Source organism: Suricata suricatta, chromosome 2 (assembly GCF_006229205.1).
Source record: "Suricata suricatta isolate VVHF042 chromosome 2, meerkat_22Aug2017_6uvM2_HiC, whole genome shotgun sequence".
Taxonomy (NCBI): domain Eukaryota; kingdom Metazoa; phylum Chordata; class Mammalia; order Carnivora; family Herpestidae; genus Suricata; species Suricata suricatta.
Window position 1 is genome coordinate 113,136,897 of NC_043701.1, and position 23,943 is coordinate 113,160,839.

Genomic DNA, 23,943 nt, shown 5'->3' on the forward strand with positions numbered 1-23,943 from the left:
TATATATAGATACTTTTCATGCAAGTGCACTTCCAAATTATTCTCTTATTTATCCTTTTTGGCTGAGAACTATCAGGTATTCCCTACACTTCATTTCTCTTCCCCATTACCCCCAGTGACGTTCATGGTAACTAGCTGTCCACTTTAATCTGAGTCTTTTTTTATTCCTGTCTCAAGCATCTCTGCTTTTTGTCACCTAAATCAAGTTAATGAATCGTCTGCTACCCCAAACCCTCGGACACCTGCTTTCTGAGCTCACTGTTCTGGTCTTGTCCGTTGGGATCCACCGCAGACATATCTCTGAGCCGGACTTGCTGACGTTGAATGCAAGATGGCTCGCTCCGCTGCGGCCATGTTTCTTCCCACACGTGAAGACTACTCACCTTCTCCTGCCATGGGGAATGGCTGCAGAACCAGATGGCCCGTCTAGCAGACCACCTGGTACTCAGAATTTCTTGTTTGGAATTACATGTTTTAGGAACAAGTTAAAAAACGCAGTGAAATATCTAAAGCTCTGAGAACATGCACAGAGACCTCTACAAATACCGGACATGTTGTTGTTCGCAGCACAATTTATTATCTGGTCACAGTATATAAGTACATTCACAGGTACCGATGTCAAAGCATTGTGACCTCTCTGGAGACAGGGCAACTCAAAAAGAAAACTTCAAAATGTGCAAGAGCAATAAATATCAAACTTTCTGATCTAAAATGTATAAATATAAAATATCAGTCACTTCAGGAAACAGCTTAAGAAAATTCGGCAACCACACGTCCACGGGCAGGTGTCCAGGGCTGATGGTGCTAATCTTCAGAACACATCACCTTAGATCCAGCATGGTTATTTTTATGTCTTTTACCAACACATGTTTGCATATCTAGGTAAGAAGAAATTGGTTTTACATCAGAATGTTTAACATGGTTCTCTTTAGAGAGGGAATAGGAATTCCCTTTAAAACTGTTCCTAATTTTGAAAATGTTTCCAATCAGAACAAACAATCATATTTATTCATTTCTGACATGAACAGACTTACAAAGATTGCCTAGTAGTTTTTAAGTAGATGTTAACTTCAAAATAATGTTTCTCTGACGTTCCAGCCACGGAACCAGCACGCCCACAGTTAGGAGGAAGAGATGGTCAAATAATATTTCTTTCAGGTTAAATCCAAAGCTAATTAAGAAGTATGATTACGGGGCGCCTGGGCGGCTCAGTCGGTTAAGCATCTGACTTTGGTTCAGGTCATGATCTCACAGTTCTTGGGTTTAAGCCCCACATCGGGCTCTGTGCTGACAGCTCAGAGCCTGGAGCCTGCCTCAGATTCTGTGTCTCCCTTTCTCTCTGCCCCTCGCCCCCACAAGTAAATAAACATTAAAAAATTTTTTAAAAATAATTAGGACTACAGCTTCCATTGAACTATTATGATAAAATTAATGTGGCCACACCCAACAGAAATAATTCATAAGGTATTTAATATCATTTTTTTAGTTGTAAGGAGTCTGAGGAAACCTCTATTTCCATACACAAATCGAAAAGTAACTTTAGGCATATCAACTCTGCTATAGAAATACTGGCATTCTCTTATAAATAAACAAATAGTGCAAAGATATCAGAAATGACTACAAAGATTGATTAATTTTCAGGATAAGAAAACAACCAACTAAGCAGTATGGTGTTCTTTCCATATCATACTCCTACTGTTTCTCTCCTTAAAAAAAAAGGGAAGAGGTGAAAAATAAGTATCTGTAAAAAAATAATCAACACAAGGGCACCTGGATGGCTCAGCTGGTTGAGCATCTGACTTTGGCTCAGGTCATGATCTTGCAGTTTGTGAGTTCGAGCCCTGCGTTGGGCTCTGTGCTGTCAGTGCAGAGTCTGCTGCTGATCCTCTGTCCCCCTCTCTCTCTGTGCCCCTCCCCTGCTCACACACTCTCTCTCTCAAAAATAAATAAAACATGAATAAAAATAGTCAACACAGTCTACTCACACTGAACAGCCTGGGGTCCTTGGTGTGTGGATGAAAGCCCTTCTTTTTACAAGCAGAGACCTCAAGCATGCCAGCGTTGGTGAGCCTGAAGGTGCCGGTGCTGTCCCGGGTGGAAACAAAAGGTACCAAACTTGAAGGTCATTTGGTTTTCCAGGGGCTTTATTTGAATGGCACAAGGATACATATTCCTCAAACGGGATGAGACAGCAACCACAAAACAACGAATTCCACAGTGGTATTTTGCACCAATTTTGCAATAACTGACCCAGAGAGAAAGCCCCTAGGGGCCAATGCCCACTCCACGCACCTGCTGGGCTATAATGAGGAACAGGCAGCTGAACTGTCGGGTGCAACCAGAGTGGAAAACTGAGGCCCCATGGGAGGAAATTACAGGTGGCAGATATTTCTGCTTTTTCTAATAATGCGAATACTGTTTATAGAAACAGCAAATATTTGTCGAGCGCTAGCTGTGGTGGCAGACACTATGCCAAGCCCTTTACATAGACTATCATTTAGCTTCTCCTCCACATCAATCCTGACGTGGCAAAGTGGAAGAACATCGTCACTAAAAGAGCCAGGGATTCTACTGCTGAAAGGAACTTAAAAAGCAAAGGACAGCAGAGCTACTGGTAGAAGGGAGATGGCTGGCACATATTTCTTCTTCCCAAGGGCACGGTGCCATCTGCCTATCTCAGCGCCACCGGCAGCCCCACACGAAGGCCTTACCTGGACCCAGTGGATAAGTGCACTTACTCTTTATGCTTTGGTGAGCAGACAATGGCAATGGCCTCTGGCAGCATGAGCTGATAGGAACAGTGAGTATGAAGGTCGACGCTGGACAAGAATGCAGTTTGGGTGGGATGTGTCTAGAAAAGGAAAAGAGGACAATCACATTGGAGTAGTGGAGTCGTAGCCAAGGCCACAGCCCATTCCCAGAGAAAACCCTAGTAACTATCCATCATGAACTGAACAAGGATGTTAGAATGTTTCACTGACATCACTCTTCCTTTTGTGCACCTTTGGGACAACCAAGACTTTCAGAAGAGGCTCTTGGAAGTGTTCACGTACTTTCTGCTTATTGAAAAGACAACCAGAAATTAATGTGATAAACACACACACAAACACACACACATTGGAACACTATTTGATGATGATAAAGAATGAAGTCTTGCCATTTGCAACAATGTAGAAGGAACCAGAATGTATTATGCTAAGTGAAATAAGACAGAGAAAGATAAATATCATATGACTTCACTCATATGTGGAATTTGAGAAACACAACAGATGGACCTAGGGAAGGGAAGGGAAAATAAGATAAAAACAGAGAGGGAGGCAAATCATAAGAGATTCACACAGAACAAACTGAGGGTTGATAAAGGTGGGGGTTGGGTGGGGAAAGTGGGTGACGGGCATTGAGGAGGGCACTTGATGGGATGAGCACTGGGTGTTGTATGTAAGCGATGAATCACAGGAATCTACTCTTGAAGTCAAGACTATCCTGAATGTTAGCTAACACTGTATAAATAAAAACTAAAAAACAAAAGAGATTCTTATTTAATCATGACAATGCAGCTAGAGATACTTTTATTATTATCTCCATTTTACACTCAGGGATCCCGAGGCTCCTTTAAGTAACTTGCCTGTGGTCACATAGCTAGTCAGGAGCAGAGCTGTGACTGGAAACCCAGAGACACTTTATACAAAAATGTGGACACAAAAGTCAAGTTTTCAATGGATTTACCACATTTTGCTGTGTATCTTTTCGTGGATGCGTCATTCCCTACAAATGGGAGAACAGGACTCTCCGAGTTGTTGAAGAGGTTTGGAACTCATCTTTCACAGCAAGTAAATATCCAAATGATAAGGAGAAAGGGGAGGTTATAAACCAAAAGAAGTATCTTCCAGGTTTTGGGCTCTATACATACTTGTGTTTATGAGAGACAAATCAGAGGTTCACACTTGAGTATGAAAAATATATACACCATCACGTTGTGGCTGATGCACAGTCAACCCCAATTCCACTTAAAAATGGAACGTGACCATTTTAAGCGGGAAACCAAGTTCCCTGGTATGCACTGTCTGGGTCCTGGTCCCGTCACTCACTGCCTATATGACACTAAGATACTTAACCCTCTCATGCCCACTTCATCAGCTATAAAATAAGGACAACAATCATTTTCTTCATGGGGTTGCTATATTAAAATTAAATTAGTCTATCCATGTAAAACTCTTAAAACAGTGCCTACTGCATGAAAAGAATCAAAACCATTAGCTGTTGTTGTTGTTGTTGTCATTTTAATATCACCATTGTTAACCGAAAGGCATGGGCCCATAAAAATCACTTCATGCCTTTCCACATAACTACGGCAATTATCTTACTCTTTAAAACCCAAATCTTTGGAGAGGGTCTGAGTAGGAAGGTGTGACTGCCTGTCAATCTGATTTAGTGCAAACCTTCTGTTACTATGCAGAAGCGTCCGAGTCTTGGTGAGAAAGTAAGTTACTCAGAGGGACTCTAGGGCTACGGAGACAGCAAGCAGACTGTCAAACAGACAAATCACTCAGCCTGTCCATTTATTTGCAGACTGAATGCACACTATGAGCATCCTAAGCCCTGGATTTCTGCCAAGAGAATCACTTCTACTCTGATAATAGCAGCTCTTCCATGGGAGAATGGGGCTCCCACCCTACCCCTTCTATGGAAATAAAAATGACCATGACCATGACCATGACCATGATGAGGATAATGGCTGCAGATGTCATTTACTGCAACTGAATCAGGTGCCAGACACTGAACAAACGACTTCCCACATATCATCTCCTTCTACTCTTACAACAACATGGGAAAAGTGCTATAATTATCTCCATTTTACAGATGAGGAGGCTGAACCAAGAAGAGTAAATGATGTGCAGAAGTTCACGGAGGCAGTTAGGCTGAGAAGGCCACACTGGAATCCCCCTATCTGATTCTGATTCAGCCTTTCTTTCCTATGACTAATTTATATCCAGAAAAAGCTAGCTCTGGAATTTGCTGTGACCATTATGTCAATAAAAAAAAAATCACAAAACATCATTTACAGCCATTACAATTTAGAAATACGTTTTAAACACGTTTTTATGGAGGTGCAAGGATTTGACATGGTGAAATAAATGAATCAAAAAGCAAAAATCTGGAATTCTAAAATTTTGCCAAATCCATAATTTAAATGACATAATTTCCATATTGCATAAACTGTATACACAGGTCATACAGGGAAAACCAGTTTTTAATTTGGCAAATGTTTTGTAAGATTAACTAACATTGACTCTTCAATGTAAGTATAATTTAATGAATTGTCATTCCTTCTTAGTTTATGTTAGAATTTCTTTGCTACAATTTATTTTGCTTTAAAATGCATTCCTGTTGCAGAAAATCACATTAAACTAAACAGCGTCTTTAAAATTCAGCAATTTCTAGGGGCGCCCGGATGGCACAGTTGGTTAAGTGTCTGACTTTGGCTCAGGTCACAATCTCATGGTTAATGAGTTTGAGCTCCTCCCTCTCCCGCCATCGGGCTCTATGCTGACAGGGAGGAGCCTGCTTTGGATCCTCTGTCCCTCTCTCTCTCTGTGCCTCCCCCCCTCAAAAATAAATAAACAGTTTTCAAAAATTTAACAATATTTAAGAACAAAATAAGGCACATTACTTACTGTTAAGTAAAACAAATAGACATATGGAAAGTTTTGCAAACTCTTCATTATAAATAATTTATTTCATTTGAGAGATGGTTTATATTTTTCCAAGGGCTCTCACACTTGGTGTCTTGTTTATGCCTCCCATGAGTCCAGTGAGGGAGAGAGGGACCCTGGAAACAAGGAGGTGACTAAGAGCACATAGTAACCTACAGGCAGAGCTGGGAATAAAGTCTCCTCTACCTTCTGAAATTATATAACACCAAGTGCTTGGTGATTTGTGTGTGTGCGTGTGGCGGGGGATCTAAGCATGTGTCCTGCCCCTACTTAGTGCAGCCCTGAAAGGGAAGTAAAAGTATAAAAATAGTCACTAATTGGGGCACTTGGGTGGCTCAGTCGGTTAAGCGTTCAACTTCAGCTCAGGTCATGATCTCATGGTCCATGGGTTCGAGCCATGCATTGGGCTCTGTGCTGATGGCTCAGAGCCTGGAGCTTGTTTCAGGTTCTGGGTCTCCCTCTCTCTCTGGCCCTCCCTTATGTTTTCTCTCTCTCTCTCTCTCTCAAAACTAAAGTGTTAAAAAATTTTTTTTCAAAGGTCATTAATCTCTCTTCAAGTGTTCTTGTATGTGCCATAAAAATCTTGGACATACCTCATTCGCACTATCGTGGGATGAGGTGTCCCTTCCCCATGTCCAAATGTGTAAGACTGAATGAAAAAGTGTCCACTAGACAGATTAAACCATGGGTAGGAAAAGCACAGTCACCCAAACCAATGGCTATAATTATCTGAGTTCCTAGAAAAATGTGCTTCAGAATTCACTGACATGATCTCTAATAAAGACCATCACATGAAGTCAATTAATATGACATCTCTTCTGTGGTTGATAAAGCTGATGTCCAGGTTGCTTCATTTGCCAACATTCCTGTAATGAATTCTTAGCAGAGCTGACATTTACACTCATATCTTTTAATTCATAAGCTCTTTCTTGATGGTCTGATGGCCTGGTGGATGTTAGAATCCAATATACTTGGCCCCACCATGGCTGTTTATGCAGTGATAAATTCCTCCTTGGCCTATAAGGGAGATGCGGAACAATGTATGGTCCCTTTCTGACATATACAGACATCTGTTTGAGAGAAATATTTTTCAGAAATTTTCTTAAAATAATCTACTTTTAACCCATGGCACAGAGAGAGAATAATAAGAGTGTAGTCACATTAAAATTCTGACTAGGTCTCCATTAGACTATATAAATCATCTAGGCACGTCACTTGATTTCTAAATGTTGGTCTTTTAACATTGGCTGGTAAGGAAAAAGCATAAAAGAGCCCTGTCCAAATTAAGATTTAGACAGATTTAACATTCTTCAATGTTCTTCACCATGCTTAAATATGATGACATTGATTACCCTTGAAAAAATTAAAAATATGAAACCATTTGAAGGAAGGAAACTACATTTCCTCAAGGCAGAAAACAGCAACCCAGGGAAATTCAAGCAGAAGCTGGAGCTGAAAACAGCTCACACGTACGTGGATCCATCCCAGCGTGAGGAGGCCATGTTGGTCCTGAACACTGAATAATTCTTCTACGTTCTCCACGTCACAGTAGTCTGGGCCCGAAGACTGCTTTGGCACAATTACATGGGTGATAGTAAACTCATTATGCGTCTAGAAAACAATTGGCAAAAAGAATAACAAACATCTGAAAGGAAAAAGAACAAAACAGCCCACCACCTGAATTGGAAGTACAATGTTTTGCTGTAACACTAGAGAGTGCCCGGAGCACTTGGGTGGCTCTGTGGTTGAGCATCTGACTTCAGCTCAGGTCATGATCTCACGGCTCCCGGGGTCAAGCCCCACACTGGGCTCTGTGCTGACAGCTCAGAGCCCGGAGCCTGTTTCAGATTCTTGTCTCCCTCTCTCTCTGTCCCTCTCCCACTCACACTCTGCCTATCTCAAAAATAAATAAAAATATTAAAAAAAAGAAAAGACTAGATAGAAGTGTCTCCTTCTACTTGCAACCTCCCAGCCCACTGACACTCAAAACCAAAGCCTCACTCTTAAAAATGGATTATTAGCCAAAAACTTGAGATTCAGCTCTCTGGAGCTCAAAACCTATTTTCACATTGGAAGATGTATAATAAATAGGAGTTATTAGCATCCCAGGCTGGTCCATGGTAGCATAGTTAATAAATAATATCTTGATATATTACATTTGCAATAGAAGAAATTCAGAACAAAACAGCAGCAGATTTATGTGGAAGATTAAGTGATTTTGTGGTTTCACTGAAGGACATTTCTAAGGCGTGTCGAGGTGGATGGTCTTGTTTTTATTTTATTAATTATGTTTCATGTCCCTACCAGACCTAATTTTCTTCTGCTACTGGGGGCACTCTCGGAGACTTTCTGTGATTAAGGTCATGTTTTGGATTTGCGTTTCGAAAAAGAAAGAGGAAAAACAAACCGCACCCTTCAGGTAAAAGGTAAGAGTTGAAGGAAGAGGGCTGGGAAGAGTGGGTCGGATCTTCAGAGGGGAGATGTCTATGCAGAGAGTGGCTGCCCAACCCCCCCCGCCAAGCACCCCTTTCTCTCCGGTCTGAGGGCTTGCCTGCAAACGGAGCTCTGTGCCTTCAGCCTGGATCGGCCTGGGCATAACTCCTTCCTCCATCCTCCCACCCCCACCCTTCAGGGCTAACTTTACGTATTCTTCAAGCCTGGTGTAAACATTTTTCCAGGAAGCCCTTCTTGACCTTCCCAGACAAGGTTAGTTTCCCAGTTGCACCTGGCCATGACACCCTGCACCTGCACTGAGAGCACCAGCCCCACGGATAATTAGTCATCTGTCTGGTTCTTCATAGGCACCGTGTGAGCGTCACACAGCAAAGACTCTGGCTATTGTAGGCTACGAATTCCGACACCAAGCACAGTGTCTGGCAAATGCAGGAACTCAGCACATGTTGTCTGATGGAGGAATGAATGAAGAATCAATCAGTCAACCCATCAAACTAGGAATAGCATATGGTCATGAGGAGGAAGTGTCCGTGGCTCACTGCACCCCCTCCCAAGGGCAAACAGCGTGCTTGTGGGAAGAGCACAGCAGGTCATGCTCTTGCGTTTGTTATCTGTGCTTCCCCTCTCCTTGAGGAAAAGTGAAGATACAGGACTGGAATAGAGTAAGAGGATGTGTGTTGAGTAAAGCATATTATTCAACTAAGCAGCAGTTCCCAAGCTGAATGTGCAGGGTAGGAAATGTGCCTGGACCCAGACATAAAAACTGGTATCCAAATGACACTATGAAGGGCACTTTCTACAAAGCGTAATTCACCCTTCCTGAAAGTAGGCAAGGTCATGCTTATGAATCTTCTCTCTTCTGTCTTCCTTCTGTTTTGACAAGAACAGAAGGATAGAACCTGTGCTGTAAGATTTCAGCTTCCTGAGACTACTGTCTGAAACTCTAGTTTTATTACACATATGTCTGGAAAAGGGTGGCAAGATGTCATCGATCAAAACCAGTAGAGTTAATTACATAAATATATGTGAAACTGACCATGGCAATGGAACTCTGATTTAGAAAACTAGATGGTTTTGGAAATTCTAAACCCTGTAATACATAATTTTTCTAAACAAAAGTTTAATATGCGGGTTGAATCATTCTTTATAACCAGCTTGCACGGTATCCCTGAAATTTCACAACCCATTTTCCAGAAGGATCACTGCATTAATAATGACAATAGTCTTGTGTCATTAATCTAGGTAGAGATAATTTCATAATTTTTGCAACTCGTAGGATGTTTTATTCTGTTCTGCTTATTGTAAAAAAAGCCATTACTACTAAATGTATTTTGGGCAGAAAGATATGAAACAAAGACCATACCAGTTTTCCACAGAGTATTCCACAGGTTTCTACTCCTCTCACTGTATTAGATTCTGCCAGCAGCAGAAATTTGTGGCAAAGGTCTCTGGATAAAACTACACAGCGCAGTCCTTCAACCACTAAATCTAAGAAACAGAAAAGGTAGAAAAAACTAAACAAAAAAAAACACATCTTACATCCCATCCATCAGAGCTATTTTTGGCAAACAACTGTAGGGCAATATAAATATAAAAAAATGAGGGGCGCCCAGGGGGCTCAGTGCATTGGCATCCAACTCTTGGTTTCGGCTCAGGTCATGATCTCACAGTACGTGAGTTGGAGTCCTGCATCGGGCTCTGTGCTGACAGTGGGGAGCCTACTTGGGATTCTCTCTCTGCCTTTCTCTCTCGGCCCCTCCCCAACTCACTCTGTCTCTTTCAAAATGAATAAATTTAATATATAATATATGTTACATTATATATATATATATATATATATAATGAAATTATCAGGTGCTCCACTTCCTGTATTTTACTTTTAAACTCTTAAAAGTAAACATTAACCAGAAGCAAAGTAAAATTCCACTTTGCGTATAAATTATTTTGTGAATGAGGGGGAAGGTCCAAACATTATTCCATCTTTGTGCCTTAGATCAACCATTTGCCTATGTGTGAGGTGTTTGGAAGACACCAAGCAAATATACCTTCAGCTGCATGGGCTGCACAGCTCACAGACCATCCAGCATAGGACAGATACTCTTTACTGTCTTCCGTGTGTTTCTGAGAGCTTCAGGAAAGCTGGTGATCGTTAAGTAAAAGCACTGTTTTCAGAACTAACTAGCAATAGGGTAATTTATAAAACAGTTGTTTATCATAACTCTTTGAAAATAAATGGAGAAGCACTCCATCCGACAGTGTCTGTGGGGGGAAACATTCTTGCATTTGGTTTTGGGAGCTGGTCAGCAGGGATGCAGCCAAATGGAGCAGCACTAACTGCTGTCAGGCCAGACAGACAGCACAAGCAGGGGAGGGGCGAAGAGAGAGGGAGACACAGAATCTGAAGCAGTCTCCAGGCTCTGAGCTATAGCACTGATGTGGAGCTTGAACTCATGAACTGTGAGATCCTGACCTGAGCTGAAGTCAGACGCTGAACCACCCAGGAGCGCTTACATTTTTTTAAATGCAGTTTTTTTAAAGTTTATTTTTATTTATTTGGAGAGACAGATCAAGAGCAGTCAGGAGCGAGGCAGAGAGAGAGAATCCCTAGCAGACTCCAGGCTATCAGCACAGAATCCCATGTGGGGCTTGATCTCACAAATGCAAGATCACAACCTGAGCTGAAGTCAAAAGTCGACGCTTAACCAAATGAGCCACTCAGGCGCCTGTAACTTTTATATTTACATTTTTAAGCAAATAATTTTCTTAGCATCTTCTTTCCTCTCTCGTATAGGTGTTTACCTTTAAGATGCATGAGTTTCTTGGTTAAAATGCATGAAAGGAAAAAAGTGTTTAGAATTCTTCTCATTTCAAATCTCTGTACAGTGACCAAATGCAGCCCTGTTTATTACTGTGTGCTGCTCTATCAGGGGTCAAATCATGCTTCCCTGAACTTGAAGGTTTGGGACAGGAAGAGCCAGATGGCACTGCTCCCACTGTCTCGTGCAGGGGCCCTACCTGATCAAAAGAGAGGGGTGCTGGGTGACTCAGTGGGTTGGGGCCTCCGACTTCAGCTCAGGTCATGATCTCATGGTTTGTGGGTTCGAAGCCCACTGGGTGCTGAAAGCTCAGAGCCTGGAACCTGCTTCGGAGTCTCTGTCTCCCTCTGTCTCTGCCCCTCACCTGCTCGCACTCTGTCTCGCTCTCTCTCTCTCTCTCTCTCTCTCTCTCAAAAATAAATAAGCATTTTAAAAATTTTTTATAAAAGACAAGAGGAGCGCCCTCCAAACGGCTCTGGCAGACAAGCAGCGTTTCCTTACTCACTCTGAACGGCACTCAGCGTGGCCGCAGGCTTCAATGCCCGGTTCACGGGAGGAGAGCGGCCAGTGGTACCGGCCGCACTGCGGGGCTGCTCTGCAGGTGCGGGGAGCAGGGGACTGTCCCGGCGCGGGCACAGGCACGACGAGGCGCTCCCGTCCGTCTGCTCGCCTGAAGCCCTAGGCTCCTGGCTCCGCACCTGCCCCCGCGCCAACTCTTGCTTCTTGAGCTGATCTTCGAAAAACAGGAACTGCTCCGACTCCAGCTGCTGCTGCCGCATCCGAGCCACCCGCTTCCTTTCAGCCTCGATCAGGCTCTGATGCTCCAGTCGTTTGAGAATTTCGGCGTTGTGCTTGTTCTGGAGAAACAAAAACCAAAACCAAAAAAAAAAAAAAAACAACAACGACGGAATCAGAGGTTCGTTTCCAAGGCAACAGCGTCAAAGTGGGATAGACACTTGTAGGCTTCTAGCAGACAGAGACACAGACGCTGCGGTCTGCCCACAGGGACACTCGCGTGACAGTGAGGAAAACGCGAACCATCACGGCAGAAGTCCCTTACCCTGATCAAGGCACTTGGATCATGTTTTACCAGAGGCAGGCTATGACGGGCAAGTTCCCTCCATACCCTTATACTTCTAAAAATCATTACAAAATCAAGGTCAGGATGGTCCAGTTGGCCTGATGGACCAAACCAAAATATCTCAGAAATGCTTATATCACCCTAGATTGCACCATCCAAAACCACAGCCACATGGGCTACTTAAATTTAAACCAAGTTAAATGAAATGAAATTAGAAATTCAGTTCCTCTGTCATGCTAGCCACCTTTTAAGCACCAGGTGACTAGTGGCTCCCATAACAGAGCAGCACACAGAACATTTCTATCATCGGAGGAAGTTCTCCTGGAAGATCCTGCCCTAGAACCTTCCGCCTTTGACTCTGGAACTCATTCTGCTGGAACTTTATGGAGAACAGGGAACCCCTAGGAAATGGTTCTCAAAACATGGTCCAGTCATCTATATCAGAATGAATCGGGAATTTTGTTAAAATGAAGATTCCCAGGTTCCCTAGTATATAAAAAAAAAAAGTCCAGGCATTATTAGGTCAGAGAATATAAATCTTTAAGAAGTTTCTCAAATGATTTTATTTTGATGAAAACTAACTTTGGTGAGGCACCTGGGTGGCTCAGTCGGTGAAGTGTCCGACTTTGGCTCAGGTCACAATCTCACAGTTTGTAGGTTGGAGCCCCTCATCGGGCTGTGTTGACAGCCTGCTTCAAGTTCTGTGTCTGCCTCTCTCTCTGACCCTCCACTGTCTCTCAAAAATAAATAAATACTAAAAAAATTAATTTTGGGGGGCACCTGGCTGGCTCAGTCAGTAGAGCATAGGACTCTCGATCTCGGTGATGAGTTCCAGCCCCACACTGGGAGTAGAGATTACTTTTTAAAAATTATTAAAAAAAAAAAACAGAAACAAAAGCAAAACTAACTTTGGTAGGGGTGGGGTGGAGCACGCAGCTTACAGTAGCACTGGGGGTGCACCAGAATCACCCAGGGTTTCATTAGAAGGGCTGACTCTGATTTGGCAGGTGTGGGGTGGGGACTGAGATTCCCATTTCTAATAAGCTTCTAGATGATTCCAGGGCTGCCTATAGCAGAGTTTACTGATGGGTGTGTTCATCTCTCCTAGGCATAAAGGCTGCCCCTCGGTCTCTGCAGAGATTTCCAAGTGACATCTACTTCGGGAGACTGTTGGGGGCTGTGATATAACTGCATCATCGGAGACAGCCCACGCCTTTCCTCCCTGGGACATCCTGATGTGGGGGGAGGGCAACCATGCATTGCTGACATGAGGGAAGACCAGATTGGGCTTTTCTGTCCTTTACTGTTGCTTTGTCTGAGCCCCCAGAATCATTCTTACCTTTCATAGTTCAAGTCAAATCAGCAATATGCACACTTGAGAAATTTCAACATTTCAGATCTCGACATTCCCCTCTGTCACTTAGTCAAAACTCTGCATTCAAACCTGACTCATAGCTATGCCCCGGGAAGCAGAGATGTTCTGTGACCATGTTCAGAGTTCATAACACTGAACTGAAGTGAAGGATATTACAAGTGACAATCCCAAAGCACAGACACACACAATCAAACAAAAAAAAAGCAATGCCACTTTTATAACAACGCTAAAAACATTAAGAATTCAAGGTTTGAACTTGAGGTCTTATAGACTGGTCAATTTCTTCTTCCAGTGCCTTTCAATCTCTTAGACATCATTATCATGATCACTCTTTACATAATAATGATCCAGAAGCCACCATCCATTGGTGATATAACATTTCATTCATATGGTAGCTATTAATCTATCTTAGTGCAATATTGACTGTAATATTTAAGAATCAAATTTACATTTCCAAGGTCCACATAATTAGATACATCGCAAACTATACACAGTTTTCCCTACCTCCTCCTGCCTCCGCTCATGACCAAAAAGCAGTTATCTGCCTCAAGGTTACATTGGCAAGAGTTGGTCAAAAAGCTCTATTTAAATCACCATAAGAAATGCATATTCTATGTCATCACATTATTAGATGTCGTAGGGAAATAAAAATACCACATCTTTGGTGCAAGTGCTTCACCTGCATATCGACATGAATTTGTTATTGGTTTTGCATCCCTGGATCTTTAATTTTTAATCTAAATGCACATGACATTTGAAAAACTCACATGAAAATGAAATTCAAAAAATATTTGCACAGAAAACAGTTATGAAATAAAAGTACCAATTGAACTTACTTTGCTTTGCAAATATTCTTGGTATTCTACGTTATATTTCTTTAAAAGGTCCTTTTTCAATTCATCTGTCCTTGGGAATGCAATCTCCTTCAGTTTCTTTTAAAAATATATATATACATATTGATTAGTGGGATTCTCAGTATAGTCTTTCAGATCATCAGCTGAGAAAGAAAAACAGCTGGTATGTGTATTAGAAATCAAGACACAAGTAACCAAAGATGATGGCAGAAATATAAACATCTCTTTGCTGTGGCTCCAAAGTACAACTTTTCAGTAGAGACGGGAAAGGATTATCGCTTTTGTAAGATGCTTATTGACGCTACTAGTTAGACAAGGGTTCTGTTTAGGTAGTTACCCAGTGTTTAGGGAGTGGGTTTGTAACTGCACATTGCGCTGGGTACAAATGATATGGTGTCATGGTTAGGACACTCAAAAGCAAGGTGGGTAGGAGCCGCTGGGCTTGACAGAGTGTAACTGGCAACTGGGGCACTTGGTGTACGAATACAGATTCCCAGGCGGAATCCCAGTTTCCCAGAATCAACATGTTTAGGGAAAGGGTGGGCGAATCTGGATCTCAAACAACTTCTCAGAAAATTTTGCGGCTGGAAAATCTGGGAAATCGGATTTAGTCCAAGCACCACCCTCCTTTTCAGAGATGAGGGAACAAAACAAAGGCCCACAGAGATGAGAAGTCTTCTCCAGGATCATATAACTAGCTAGTGCCCCCATTACTCCCAGAATCCAAATCTTCTAACTCTACCCAGACTCTTCCACTAAAATGTCCTTTCTTTTAATTTTCTGTCATCCATCCATCTATCCACCATCCATCCATCCATTTATTCAACAAGCGTAAACAAAGAAAATGTATATGCTTTTGGAGAATTTTTTCCTACAAGCAAAAATAAGAATAACACTAAATGAGAAAAAAAAAGAGTCAGCCTAGTGGCTGGACCCTTGGGTCCCCTACAACTGTCTGAGGTTGAATGAACACAAGAATTGAGGAGAAATTTCATATAAGGCATGGCAATGAGTGCCCCTTCAGAGAAGTGTGTATAGAGATTTTTTAAAATGTTGGGCACCTGAGTGGTTCACTCAGTTAAGCATCTGGCTTTGGCTCAGGTCATGATCTCACAGTTTGTGGGTTCAAGCCCCACATCGGGCTCTATGCTAACAGCTAGCTCAGAGCCTAGAGCCTGCTTCAGATTCTTCATCTTCCTCTCTCTCTGACCCTCCCTGCTCATGCTGTCTCTCTCTCTCAAAAATAAATTAAAAACATAAAAAAATTTTTAAAAATGTTGATGGTCCTTTGACAAAATCTGGATTCTCACAGGCCAGATATAACTGGTAAGTGCCTTTCTTCTATTATATGGTCACGTGTCTTTTGAGAGTTATTTAAAATTCCACGCAGTGATTGGCTTTATATATACTATTTTGTCTTCCTTCATATAAGTTCAACCCAAACTACTTAAGACAAAAGAGAAACATTTAAAAAATGGTATTTAAAAGGACATATTATCAAGCTTAAATTATTTGAAGCTATATCAATTGCGATAGCTTTACAACAACTATCTATTTCAGGCTATCCCTAAACCCTTTGTTACGCCTTGGGTGACTCCTACAAGAAGAGAATAGCTAGAACTTTGTGGTCACCTTAACAATCAACACTGATTTTCAAACGGTTTTGGGGATCAGGACTACATGGGATAATCTAAGCCAGTCAAAATGACTCTCGAATAAATGTGGGGAATGGCACAAGCTTTCTCACAGCCTCCGGGAAGAAGTGAGGAATTCCTCCTTCATGTCACAAAGCAAATTGAACACATTCTTGATCTTTTTCTGTTCTCCCCCCACCTCCCAATTTCAATTAGACATCTCACACGGACTCAGTAACAATGATTAAAGGTCCAAGAAGAAATCGAAACATCTTGGCTAATGGAATGAATTTTCTGTGCTCAAACTCCCAAGAGGATGTGAGGAGGGAGGAAGGGAGGAAGGGGCAGATCGATAACGGAGACTTGCAGAACATTTGATCCCTCCGGGGAGAATCGACCCCACGATACCTTCATAATATCCTGTTTTTCAGGTACCGCGCACTGCTGGTAATCTCGATGGCTGGGAAGCTTTTCTACAAATAAGCTAGAAAGAGAGAAAGCACATCCTTACGTTATATAACAGAAAAAGCAGGTTGGCAGTGGTTTCTAGTATGAGAACGAAGCTCCTTTTCAAAACAGACATGTTTCCTACATTATTATTCACCCTACATACTTCCCATCGGCCCTTCTGCCAAAGGCTGGCATGACTATGATTTTGGAGTTACAGGGGGCGAAGCTCAGAGGACGAAGCAGGAAGAGGTGAGGACGGTCCCTAACAGACCATGGTGTGTTGATCCTTCTCAAGGTCCTGGGGGCTCAATCCTGCCACAGGACCATCGTCACTCCCTGTGGGAATGGCAACACAGAGGGTCAACACATTAAGAGTTTAGAAAGATCAATGTAATCTCTTCTCACCACTGAAAAAGACTCAAGGGACCGTAGCACCATGGTATGTACCTAGATCAAAACTTCTTCCCTGAAAATTCACAACTAAGAGAAAGAACAGCCAGGATCCCTAGTGGATTAGGAGGTGCTCATTAGGAGTTAATTATTCTTCATCACCTTTTTGAGGAACAAGGGACAGTGGACGTAAAGGGAAATCCCGAGTAAATAAGATGCAGCACTTTCACAGAAAATGAACTTTTTGTTTCCACAAGGGCAGGGAATTTTAGGTGTTTTTTTTTCTTACTGATGTATCCCCAGCTGGTAGAAGAATATCCAGCTGATAATGTGTGCTCAACAAATATTTGTTAAATAAAGAAACAGTCCTTCCTTGAGAGATCATGATGGACTATAAACACTCGTTTTGGTGAACTAATATTTGATACCTTACCGTTATAGGTGTTCGTTCCCTTCCTTACAGATCACACATGCTTTCTTTCATCATGTTGCCTACAGGTAACACCAGAATGGTAAAATAACTGTCATTTCTTTTCCTTTAATATTCATTTATTTTTGAGAGAGACAGACAGACAGAATGTGAGTGGGGGACAGGCAGAGAGAGAGGGAGACAGTTTCCGAAGCAAGCTTTAGACTCTGGGCTTGAACACACGAGCTGCAACATCAGGAGTTGAGCTGAAGTTAGATGCTTAACTGATTGAGTCACCCAGGCACCCATAACCCTCATTTTGTTGCATAAAAAAATTATGGCTTAAAGAGGCTACATAAATTGTGGCCTAAAGCTTTATAAATAGAATAAAATCACAAGCATTTAGAGTTGCAGAGAGCGTAGGGATTTCTGCCCAAAAGTCTTCCATTTGTAGATAAGGAACTGAGGCCCGCAGAGGACAAGTGAATTATAGTTTGTCACGTGGTGAATACAGAAGGGAATTCACACACTCTGATGATGCAGTATAGAGGCCTTTCAGTTTTACCACACTTCCATTTCCACAGAAGTGTGGGCGAACACACATGGGGAAGGCAAAACAAATATTATCAATCGGTAACTTAGAGTTCAGAAATTAAAATTTTTGGAAAACGTGTGCTGTCAGTGATGCCCAATAGCTTCCGATTACATATTTATTATTTGGCTCTCTAGAAACAAGTGGCTCTCCCGGGTAGGCTCAGCATGGCCAGCCACCAACTCCCCAGATGCCCTCGGGTTAAGTCCCCAGCAGAACTAGGGAAATCAACCAAATGTGACTTTCAGTGAAAACAAAAGGAGTTTCTGCTTAGACGGAACAATTACTGGTAACAGATCTTCCTAACCAGTAAATCGGCAAATTAGTGAGGAAAATCCAAATCTCACTTCTGTTCCTTTTTAAACCAGAACATGTTACTAAAAAGGATCTAACAGGAAGTATGCTATTTTCTACATGCTCTTTTATACAAAACATTATTACAGAGCTAAATAAATTGACTTTTAAAAAATTCTAATTCTAGAGAACCTGGTTGGCTCAGTCAGTGAAGCGTCTGACTATTGATTGTGGCTCTGGTCATGATGTCGAGATCCATGGGGCTGAACCCTACATTGGGCTCTGGGCTGACAGTGAGGAGCCTGCATGAGATTTGGGATTCTCTCTCTCTTCCTTTCTCTCTGCCCCTCCCCTGCTTACGCATGTTCTCTCTCTCTCTCAAAATAAATAAACTTAAAAAAAAGAACAGCTCTGCTCTGAGCCAAGTAGGCTTAATATTTGCTGAAGTTGGAAGAAGCCAAGATGGTGGAGAGGAAGGGAGCTCTGTAAACTTTGTCTGCCCCATCTATCGAACTGAGAAGGACGTTACTCTCTTTTGCAAGAGCAGAAGGAGAAAATACAGACTCCAGAAAGAAGACAACCTCAAAGATACCTGAGTGAGTGGAAACTGGGGAGATTGGAAAATGGGCCAGCCTGAGATGGGCAGGGGAGGTGGGAGCCCCAGCCCAACATGGGGCAAGCACACGGAGCCCCTGAGAGACAAAGGGAAGAGAAAGAGAAACTGAACACACTCATAGTACTGTCTGTGGGGAAGAGATAAGGAATGTTTAACTGTGCTCGGAGAGAAAAACTTTCACTCCGTATATAACTGTTGGGTAGCCCAAATCCCGAACCGGGGTGGCATAAAGGAAAGAACAGCTTCCAGCCCTGCGCCATCCCAGTGGGGAGTCGGCGGCCGTGGCAGCGGACACAGGGGTGCTCACTTCCACCTCCGCTGCAGGAGTGGGAGCACGCACCTCATTTCCATGGTGTATCTCACCTCCAGCATTGGCCGTGTGAATCCCGAATCCCAGGTGCTAGCAGGGAAAAAATAGCCCCCACCCCTACGCGATCCCGGCAGGGAGTTGGCTGTGGTGGAGGCCAGGGCTCATGCTTTCAGCTGCAGGAGCTCACAGCTCATTTCCGGCAGTGCTTGGTGCCTCGGGCAACAAGAGTGCAAATCCCAGCCCAAGAGAAACTGCTCCTTGCCCTCCCTACACAATCCCTATCCTGACTGAGGGCAGGGAGTCCACAGCGGTGTATGAGAGGGCATGCACGTTGCCTCCTGCTGCGCAACTTGCCTCGGGCAGCACACCTCGCCTGAGGCAGTGGCAGCCAAAATCTCGGCCTGAGCCAAGAGAAACTGATCCCTCCCCCTAAGAAGCCAGCCTCCAAAGCAAGTACATCTCATCTGTGGTAGCATAAAAATGCATGGACTAGGACTTTGAACTGAGGCAGGCCTGGAAAATACAGCACGGCTCAGCTGTGGCACAAGGAGATCGGACTCATTAGAGTGGCCTACAGTGCTTAGTTCCAGCGGAGCTTGGTGTGCCATCATGTTACACTCTGCAGCCACCAAGGCAGAGCATCTGAGAACAGTCGCTGAGACCAACTACACCAAACCATGCCTATGTGCAAGGGTGAGCTGCTGCTTTTTCTTTTCTTCTTCTTTTTTCTTTTTTTGTACTTATTTTTTATTATTATTACCTTTTTTACTTAAAATTAAAAAAAATTTTTATTCCTTATTTTCCTTTCTCCTTTCTCCCTCCATTTCTTCTTTCTTGCAATCCAGATATATTCTCCTGTATCTCATCCTTATCTCTCCCCTCAACTGGTCATATACTTTTAGACTGTCCATTGTCCTTTGTTGTCTCTGACCCCCGTTATTTTTTTTTCTTCTCTTCTTTTCGTCTCTTTCCTCTCAATTTTCTTTCCATTTCCCCTTTTAATTTGTTTGTGTGTTTGATTTGTCTTTGTGTTTGTGTGCTTCTGTTCCCTCTGTGTTTGTCTGTCTGTTTTCCTTCTTAGGGCTATACCAAGAAACAAGCTAAAGTGTGCATGACGGTGAGACCCAAATATTGCTGGGTAGGGAAATAAAATATTCAAAGGCACAACAAGAGAAACTGAGAGACACCATTAAAAGAATATTTCCTGAAACGACAGGCCTGGGACAGTCAATAAGCATCCTTTAATAGAGTACTACTAACAGGTGCACAGTGCACAACAAGCTTTTTAAAGCTGACAAGAGACAGAAAACTAGCAAAAATGACAAAATGAAGGAACTCTCCCCTGAAGAACTTCCAGGAAAAAGTCACAGCCATAGAACTGCTCAAGGCAGACCTAGACAACATACCAGATCAAGAATTTAAAAAACTTGTCATAAAATTAATCACTGGGGTTGAAAAATGCATCAAAGACACAACTAAGACAATGACTAGGAATTTTGAAAATAGGTGTGATGAGTTAAAAAAGGCTATAAATGAGGTGAATAATAAAATGGAAGCAGTCACCTCAAGGATTGATGAGACGGAGAGAAGAATAGGTGAATTAGAACATATAGTTATAGCAAAAGAGGAAGCTGAAAAAAAGAGAGAGAAATTGATACAGGAGTAAGAAAGGAGAATTCGAGACCTGAGTGATACAATCAAATGGAACAACATCCGTATCATAGGAATTTCTAAAGAGGAAGACAGACAGAAAGTTCCTGAAGGGATACTAGACCAAATTATAACTGAGAATTTCCCAAATCTGGAAAAAGAAATAGACATTCAAATTCAAGAGGCACAAATAACCCCCTTAAGACGTAACTTGAATCAGCCTTCGGCACGATATATCATAGTTAAACTGGCCAAATATAAAGATAAAGAGAGAATTCTGAAAGCCACTAGGGAGAAAAGGGCCCGAATGTACAAAGGGAAACCTATCAGAGTGGTTACAGACCTATCTAATGAAACTTGGCAGGCCAGGAAGGAATGGCAGGAAATCTTCAATGTGATGAACAGAAAAACCATGCAGCCAAGAATCCATTCTCCACAAGCCTGTCATTCAAAATAGAAGGAGAGATAAAGGTGTTCCTAAATAAACAAAAATTGAGAGAATTCATGACTACCAAACCAGCCGTACAAGAAATCCTAAGAGGGACTCTATGAGGGAAATGTTGCAAAGAATACAAGGTGCCAGAGACACCACTATAAACAGGAATTCTATGAAGAACACAATGATTCTAAACCCACATTTTTGAATAATAACACTTAATGTAAATGGACTTAATGCTCCAACCAAATGACACAGGGTAGCAGAATGGATAAAGAAACAAAATCCATCTATTTGCTGTCTATAAGAGACTCATTTTCGACCTAAAGATACTTTCAGGTTGAAAGTAAAGGGATGGAGAAATATCTATCATGCGACTGGAAGACAAATGAAAGCCGGAGTAGCCATACTTATATCAGACAAACTGTACATTACAGTAAAGGCAGTAACAACAGATGAAGAAGGACATTATATAATAATTACAGGGTCTCTCCATCAGGGAGAGCTAACAATTATAAATATCTATGCGCCAAATTCGGGAGTGCCCAAATACATAAAACAATTAATCATAGACAGAAACAATCTTATTGATAAGAATGTGCTAATTGCAGGGGAATTTAATACTCCACTGACAGCAATGGATAATCAACTAGACAGAAAAATCACTAAAGAAACAAAGGACCTGAACGACACATTGGAACAGATGGAACTGATAGATATATTTAGAACTCTCCATCCTGAAGATAGGAAACTCACCTTCTTCTCGAGTGCACATGGCACATTCTCCAAGATAGATCACATACTGGGGCATAAAGCAGCCCTCCATAAGTATAAACAAATAGAGATCATACCATGCACACTTTCAGATCACAATGCTATGAACCTTGAAATTACCCCCAGGAAAAAGTCTGGAAAACCTCCAAAAATGTGGAGGTTAAAAACCACCTGACTCAAGGATGATTGGGCTAATCAGGCAATTAGAGAAGAAATTAAAAAATATATGGAAACTAACGAGAATGAAAGTACAACAATCCAAAATCTCTGGGATGCAGCCAAGGCAGACCTAAGAGGAAAGTATATTGCAATCCAGGCCAATTTCAACAAACTAGAAAAAGCGCAAATTCAAAATCTAATGGAGCACCTACTGGAACTAGAAAGGAAGCAGGAAGAGCACGCCAAACCCAGCAGAAGAAAAGAAATAATAAAGATCAGGGCAGAAATAAACAATATAGAATCCAAACAGTCGAGCAGATCAATGAAACCAAGAGTTGGTTCTTTGTAAAAACAAACAAAATTGATAAACCTCTAGCCAGGCTCCTCAGAAAGAAAAGAGAGAGCACCCAGATAGACAAAATCATGAATGAAAATGAATGATCTCTTACAACCAATCCCTTAGAAATATAAGCAATCATCGGAAATTACTATGAAAAATTATATGCCAACAAACTGGACAACCTAGAAGAAATGGACAAATTCCTAAATGCACATGCACTGCCAAAATTCAAATGGGAAGAGATAGAAAGCACAAATAGACTGATAACCAGTGAAGAAATTGAATCCGTTATCAAAAATCTCCCAACGAATAAGGTCCCAGGGCCAGATGGCTTCCCAGGAGAATTCTACCAGACATTTCAAGCAGAGCTAATACCCATTCTTCTCAAACTATTACAAAAAATAGAAATGGAAGGAAAACTTCCAAACTCATTCTACGAAGCCAGCATCACCTTGATACCCAACCCAGACAGAGACCCAGCCAAAAAAGAGAACTACAGACCTATGTCCTTAATGAATACAGATGCAAAGATTTCAACAAGATACTAGCAAATCGAATTCAACAGCATATAAAAAGAATTATCCATCATGATCAAGTGGGATTCATTCCTGGGTTATGGGCTGGTTCAATAATTGCAAATCCATCAATGTGATCCATCACATTAACAAAAGAAAAGATAAAAACCATATGATCCTGTCAATAGATGCAGAAAAAGCGTTTGACACAATACAGCACCCTTTCTTAATAAAAACCCTTGAGAAAGTCGGAATAGAAGGAGCTTACCTAAACATTATAAAAGCAGTTTATGAAAAGCCCACAGCTAATATCATCCTCAATGGGGAAAAACTGAGAGCTTTCCCCCTGAGATCAGAAACACGACAGGGGTGTCCAGTCTCACCACTGCTGTTTAACATAGTGCTGGAAGTCTTAGCATTAGCAATCAGACCACAAAAGGAAATAAAAAGCATCAAAATTGGCAAAGAAGAAGTCAAACTTTCAGTTTTCACAGATGACATGATACTCTACATGGAAAACCCGGCAGACTCCAACAGAAGCCTTCTAGAACTGATCAATGAACTCAGTAAAGTTGCTGGGTACTAAATCAATGTACAGAAATCAGTTGCATTCCTATACACCAAAAAATGAAGCAGCCGAAAGAGAAATCAAGAAACTGGTCCCATTCACGATTGCACGAAAAACCATCAAATACCTAGGAGTAAACCAAACTAAGGATGTAAAAGACCTATATGATGAAAACTATAGAAAACTTATGAAAGAGATCGAAGAAGACACCAAGAAATTGAAAAACATTCCCTGTTCATGGATCGGAAGAATAAACATTGTGAAAATGTCATTACTACCCAAAGCAATCTACACATTCAATGCAATCCCTATCAAAATTGCACCAGCATTCTTCTCAAAGCTAGAACAAACTATTCTTAAATTCGTATGGAACCACAAAAGACCCCGAATAGCCAAAGTCATACTGAAGAAGAAAACCCAAATGGGAGGCATCACAATCCCAGATGTTAGCCTCTAGTACAAAGCTGTCATCATCAAAACAGGATGGTATTGGCACAAAAACAGACACATAG

General features: G+C 41.8%; 1 protein-coding gene across 3 annotated transcripts in view; it reads right to left on the bottom strand.

The window, feature by feature from the left end:
• Positions 1-554: 554 nt before the first annotated feature.
• The window catches only part of STAMBPL1 (STAM binding protein like 1), a 57,418-nt gene continuing 34,029 nt past the window's right edge, over positions 555-23,943 (bottom strand). For all 3 annotated transcript variants that reach the window (XM_029931684.1, XM_029931686.1, XM_029931685.1), the window contains exons 4-11: positions 16,337-16,412; positions 14,277-14,372; positions 11,490-11,841; positions 9,532-9,656; positions 7,188-7,325; positions 2,739-2,851; positions 1,986-2,085; positions 555-878 (exon numbers count right to left, since the gene is read on the bottom strand). In XM_029931684.1, coding sequence (XP_029787544.1) covers positions 822-878; positions 1,986-2,085; positions 2,739-2,851; positions 7,188-7,325; positions 9,532-9,656; positions 11,490-11,841; positions 14,277-14,372; positions 16,337-16,412 — 1,057 coding nt within the window. In that variant the 3' untranslated portion in view covers positions 555-821. The remainder of the gene's footprint in view (positions 879-1,985; positions 2,086-2,738; positions 2,852-7,187; positions 7,326-9,531; positions 9,657-11,489; positions 11,842-14,276; positions 14,373-16,336; positions 16,413-23,943) is intronic.